This window comes from Ceratina calcarata, unplaced genomic scaffold (genome assembly GCF_001652005.2).
Source record: "Ceratina calcarata isolate Rehan_Ccalc_2016 unplaced genomic scaffold, ASM165200v1 scaffold453.2, whole genome shotgun sequence".
Classification (NCBI taxonomy): domain Eukaryota; kingdom Metazoa; phylum Arthropoda; class Insecta; order Hymenoptera; family Apidae; genus Ceratina; species Ceratina calcarata.
Window position 1 is genome coordinate 68,559 of NW_017169258.1, and position 5,700 is coordinate 74,258.

The following is a 5,700-nucleotide window of genomic DNA, read 5'->3' on the forward strand; positions in this document are numbered from 1 at the left end:
ATTCCATACTTTTCAGGCTTGTATTTCATTAAGTTAGTTGTTTCTTCCAACTTCGCACATGCACACCAAATACCAGAAAATTTTCTTTGGGTTACTGTTAATTACCATAAGAGTACATGCAAACTTTAAGGCACTATAATTTTTCAAAAAATCCATGAATTGATTTAAGATTTTGCAGATAGCTGTTTAATAGTAACAGGCATCTATGATAACAAATTCAACATGCTAGCATTGTTTAAGTGTATATATAGCCCATACATTCTTAATCGCAGTTTCGTTGGTAGGTTTTTACGTCTCGTTAATTTATAGATTTTTTAATAGTAAACGTGCGAGATTAAAATTCACAGAATTAAAGTAGAAACGCTATTTAAAAAGCTGAAGTATTTATCCTGAATTGGAAATCGTTTATAAGCTAGTCATTTAAAAAATGAAAATTTCTTTCTCCTCGACTTGACTTACTATTCATAGAAGACGTGTAACTCGCAAACAGCTACTCAACGCACCGAGCGAACGCAATGAAATTTCGTCATGCACCGGCGTCAGGATCACCGTACGTACCAGGTAATCTCCTTCCCGGTCCAGGATAGGTTTAAAGCGCGCCACGCCGGCGAAAGCAGCCGTTATACTAGCTACTCGGCTACATAATTTTGTCACGGCTTACGCGAACGGCGAACGTGTCCCGAATCCCGCATCTATTATGAATTCGCAAGATTCATCGTATCGGTATACAGTACACTACCGTTCACAAGTATCCGACTAGTTAATAAAAAATACAGATCTACAAGATTTAATGAATACAAATCAAATTAATTTCGTAACAGCGTATGCACAATTGCGTTAGAATGAGAAATTAATTATTTTACAGTGACCTCTTTCTGACAAATTTTATTCTTACACAAAATGATTAATTAATTAAATTCTGTCTACAGTTTATGGATCAGCATGTATATTTAGCTCTTTTTACAGCAAATGACATGAAAACTGAAATATTGTAATTCAATTAGGTGATGGATTTATACATTTTTTATTTGAACAAGCTTGTCGTAAATGTTCATATAAAACTAGCTTTGTCAATAAATAGATTATTAAGACCGTCTAATACTTATGGACGGTAGTGTAGCTGGTGTACGAATTCGATCAGACTACCTGGCCGTCGGTTCGCTTGAAAAACGTGGCATGCAAGCTAATTATCGGATTGACAGTGAAGGCTCACCCGACTCTGATCTGGATTCCGGGTGCGGATCGCTTAGAACTTGCCGACTCCCTGATGCCACCGAGGAGTCCTGTCCCTGCGCAACATCCAGAGAATAAGTTTTTCGGCCAGTTGCACTCGTAGACGTTATCGGCTCCTGCCTACGTTTCCCGGGTGAGGAGTAGATCATAGAACTGATTCTGTGATCGATACTCGTTCGTATCCTCTAATATTAATATCTTATTAGCTCGCATAGGAGATTAATTAAAATATAACTAGAAATCGAGCATTTCAATTTATTAGAATCGTGCAAATAAATTTGAGAGGGAGCTTTTTTATAATTATTAACTACAATTAAGCAATTCAAAGTTTTCTGATAAATAATATTGGATAAAAGAAATCGACACTATCACACTATAGACAAGAAGTCTCTGTTATCTAACTTTGAATAAAGGTATCATGCTAACAATTATTATTCCAAATCACGTTGGCTAACTAGCGGGAGACAGAGAGGTACGTGTACGGAGTATTTATACGAAAATTTTCCAATTTATCTTTGGCCGTCGGCAGTACGCGGCTCGAACGAATTAAATGGAATCTATCGATCTCTACCGTGGTTTCATCGCGGCGTCCACTCGAGTCCATTTGCGGCGACCTGTCATTTCCGCTTTTCATTCTCGCCCGTTATCGATAATCCATAAGTCCCTTTGTGATAATCGCAATCTCGACGGATACGGAGACCGGTTACCCTTCCCCCCCTCTCGTGTGTACGTGTTCGAGCTGTCAATAGATCAATATCTTTTTCAACGGATGCGTTTGACATCGGGCCTGCTGCAGCCCAACTCGCGAGCTCTTTCTTCGCTCGACGATATCGACGAAACGCGTATTCATAATTATTGAAACTTCACAATAGGCGGGACATTACATGACCATTTCGTATTACCAGAATTCTGCAGAATCCAAATTAAACAGAACTACCTGCTCTTAAAAAGAGATTATATGTTAATTTNTAGTACAATCTTTAGCAAAAATTGCTACCGGAAGATAATTATAATTATTAACTACAATTAAGCAATTCAAAGTTTTCTGATAAATAATATTGGATAAAAGAAATCGACACTATCACACTATAGACAAGAAGTCTCTGTTATCTAACTTTGAATAAAGGTATCATGCTAACAATTATTATTCCAAATCACGTTGGCTAACTAGCGGGAGACAGAGAGGTACGTGTACGGAGTATTTATACGAAAATTTTCCAATTTATCTTTGGCCGTCGGCAGTACGCGGCTCGAACGAATTAAATGGAATCTATCGATCTCTACCGTGGTTTCATCGCGGCGTCCACTCGAGTCCATTTGCGGCGACCTGTCATTTCCGCTTTTCATTCTCGCCCGTTATCGATAATCCATAAGTCCCTTTGTGATAATCGCAATCTCGACGGATACGGAGACCGGTTACCCTTCCCCCCCTCTCGTGTGTACGTGTTCGAGCTGTCAATAGATCAATATCTTTTTCAACGGATGCGTTTGACATCGGGCCTGCTGCAGCCCAACTCGCGAGCTCTTTCTTCGCTCGACGATATCGACGAAACGCGTATTCATAATTATTGAAACTTCACAATAGGCGGGACATTACATGACCATTTCGTATTACCAGAATTCTGCAGAATCCAAATTAAACAGAACTACCTGCTCTTAAAAAGAGATTATATGTTAATTTAAATTAAGGGTCACTAAAATATAAATTATATTAATAATTAATGGAAGCATAAACTGTTAGATTTTAATCTCCTGTTAAAGATGTTAGATTACATTTAACTTCGGGCACGTGTGATAGATATATAATAAGAAAAAAGCGAAGGAGACGTGGAGACGTTTCCCGATATCGATTTGGCAATAGAAACCGTTCGGATAATTCTTCGGTTAAGGGGTAGAAATGAACGAAGGGTGAATAATGTCTATAGCGTCAAGATGATATCGCCGACGTAACGTTCTGCGGCGGACAGATAGGAGTACCCGGGGGTCGATCGAAAACGCGAAATATAATAGTCCGCATTGGGTACTTTTGTTCCCTGATCGAGTAATCGAGTATTCTGGTCGAGTAACAAGTGGTGCACGCGTCATGTCACGTGTCAGACGCAGCGATCACTACACACTACCTACTGTAGTAGGATAGGTATATAGCTCCCGGCTATGACGCCGTTTACCTGAAAACAAAGAACGCGAGTATTCCTAGTGGATGGAATCCCGGGATCTCTCCTCGCGATTTCCATTATTTCAATTCTTGATATCAATTTGACCTACCCGTCTCTAGTTTCTAATCGCTTTCCCGTTTAATCGAACGGTGCATTGATTTCAAAAGTACAAATAGTCTCGTCGACGATCGTAATGAAAGAATAATCGTAGATAAAAAAAATATAACTTTTATTATTGCACGTACATCGAGCTTGACTCAATTAAATAATATTCGTCATAAAAAAAAACGTAGCACCGAGTTCAACTTCTTTCGCACTCGCCGTTCTCGTCACTTTGATTAACACCCACGTATTGCGCGGCGTTGCGCTTCGCGTCCTGCCGCCTTTTCACGTTCTTCGTTAACACGGTTATGACAAAGCCGACGAGGAGCGTGACGAAAAGTCCCACGTGTACCGGTACGTCGCCGTACTCCTCTATCAGACGGCCCATTATCAAAACCAGTACCATCCCGTAAAGGTTGTTAGTCACGTTCAAGATACCCCCCGTCGTTCCTTCCGACTCCGGATATGTGTACTCCGCGCACATCTCGTATCCTAAGGCGAAGTAGCCGACCATGAAGTACCTAAGAAAGAGTAAATGTACTCCTCGTGTCGGACACTCCAATAGAAATTCGATGCCATGTACATTTTTCCCTAAAGCTTCCTAAAATCTTCACATTTTATAATCGTTTGATCTTCTATTAAAAAAGAATTCAATCATTGGTTTAATTTTAATCCATAAGATTGAAAGTGGAATAGTTTTTAAATTACGATACAAATGAAAGTACAGTTTACTCTGAAATATTAGTTTTTCTTTTTTGTAAAATGACTGCAGATTTATGCGGAATTTGGAAGCATTCGCGCGAGGCTTTGACGTTAATAAAAATGGTTTACGTGTAATATTACCCTAGAAAGATGGCCGACAGATAGACCATCCATTTTATTTCGAAGTACGTGGACAGCGAGAAGAATACCTGGCCGCACAGCGCGAGGAAGTACACGATTACGGTAGTTTCCCTGGAAATACACGTGCCGGAGATTTCATTATACGACACGGTGTACATAGTAGAAAAAAGTTTGCGAAGCGAATGAGAGAAAAAATTGACTGCTGTCCAAAACATACAGTGTATGCATATCGTGCGATCGATCCATCGAACTAGTTCCTCCCCAGTTTTTAGAGCAGTAGAATACGTTTAGAGTAGAAGACGATGAGTAATGATTTATTGAAATATTTTTTATACTAATTCGTAATCGACAGAATTCTCTATTAATCAATACTTTGAGAAAGACAGTTTCTCAAGGCGTTATAATAAAATCGATGAACAATAGAGCAAAAAAAAAATAAAAGAAAATAGTTTAACATTTCTCTTACTTGTATTTGTGCGTCTTATCGACAATTACTCCAAAACTGACGGAACCCAACATTCCCATGAGAACCATTGCTAAACCGATTCTACCCGCGTCTTCCTCACCATTCTGTAAAATATTAACGTGTTCCGGAATTATATCTTCTTATTATATCACATTTTAATGCTAACTCTTCTTAGAATTTCATATTCATAGAATCTATTAATTGGATGCACTTATAAATATTTATTATGCTATTTTAATTTTCATTAAGCTCACCTCGAAATGTGTAACGTATATTTGATTTAATAACGTTCCCGTCACGTTTACCACTCCAATCCCTAAACCGTATGAATTACAGAGCAATAGGAATTGCTTGTTTTTACACAATTTCTTAATTGAGTCTAGAACACTTTCGTCGAGCTCCAGTTGAGTCAGTTTTTGCATCGCTCGTGTTTCGCTCGGTGGCAGTTTCGGATCATCTTCAAATACTATTCCGAAAGCATGCATTAAAAGTTTTAAATCATTATAATTAATGATATAAATCTATAAGACGTCTGAATATCCATCAAGTGTCTTCCTTAGAACTTACGTATTACGATGAATAAAAACACAATTGTAATCAAGATAGCTTGATGCCAAAAAAGACGGGACAGACCAACACCGATATCGTCTAAGTTTTCATGATTTTTTACAATCATCGGTGTGAGCAAGAAACATATCGCTACCCCCATTTGATTACCGAAAATGCTTAACGATGTAGCCGTCGATACTTGATTAGAGTCGAACCACTGCGCTGCCAAACGTCCGGGCATCATCAAAACTAGTGTCTGACATATTAAAAAAAAAAATTGATACTCGTTAGAATCATTCGTAATTACTTATATTTGATTCTAATGAAACTGACAATTGATCAATTTAATCG

The 5,700-nt window shown here is 38.4% G+C and overlaps 3 protein-coding genes across 3 annotated transcripts in view; all 3 read right to left on the reverse strand.

Moving 5' to 3' along the window:
* LOC108627293 (uncharacterized) overlaps positions 1-1,382 on the reverse strand; it is a 4,054-nt gene extending 2,672 nt beyond the window's left edge. Inside the window, exons 1-2 of the mRNA XM_026815486.1 lie at positions 1,214-1,382; positions 559-656 (exon numbers count right to left, since the gene is read on the reverse strand). Coding sequence (XP_026671287.1) covers positions 559-656; positions 1,214-1,382 — 267 coding nt within the window. The remainder of the gene's footprint in view (positions 1-558; positions 657-1,213) is intronic.
* An 887-nt stretch (positions 1,383-2,269) lies between these two features.
* LOC108627281 (feline leukemia virus subgroup C receptor-related protein 2) overlaps positions 2,270-5,700 on the reverse strand; it is a 9,168-nt gene continuing 5,737 nt past the window's right edge. Inside the window, exons 6-7 of the mRNA XM_018028459.2 lie at positions 4,335-4,445; positions 2,270-4,012 (exon numbers count right to left, since the gene is read on the reverse strand). Of these exons, the coding sequence (XP_017883948.1) occupies positions 3,691-4,012; positions 4,335-4,445 (433 nt within the window). The 3' untranslated portion in view covers positions 2,270-3,690. The remainder of the gene's footprint in view (positions 4,013-4,334; positions 4,446-5,700) is intronic.
* LOC113464637 (feline leukemia virus subgroup C receptor-related protein 2-like) lies at positions 4,364-5,656 on the reverse strand. The gene is made up of 3 exons (XM_026815488.1): positions 5,368-5,656; positions 5,055-5,266; positions 4,364-4,904 (listed from the first exon to the last, which is right to left on the reverse strand). The coding sequence occupies exons 1-3, from the start codon at positions 5,591-5,593 to the stop codon at positions 4,797-4,799; spliced, it is 546 nt and encodes a 181-aa protein (XP_026671289.1). The 5' UTR covers positions 5,594-5,656; the 3' UTR covers positions 4,364-4,796.

Coding starts and splice junctions, on each gene's coding strand:
- LOC113464637 (XM_026815488.1), bottom strand. CDS start 5,593: ATGATGCCCGGACGTTTGGCAGCGCAGTGGTTCGACTCTAATCAAGTA. Junction 5,267..5,367: donor GTTTTTATTCATCGTAATAC/GTAAGTTCTAAG, acceptor CTTTCGGAATAG/TATTTGAAGATGATCCGAAA. Junction 4,905..5,054: donor TATACGTTACACATTTCGAG/GTGAGCTTAATG, acceptor AATATTTTACAG/AATGGTGAGGAAGACGCGGG.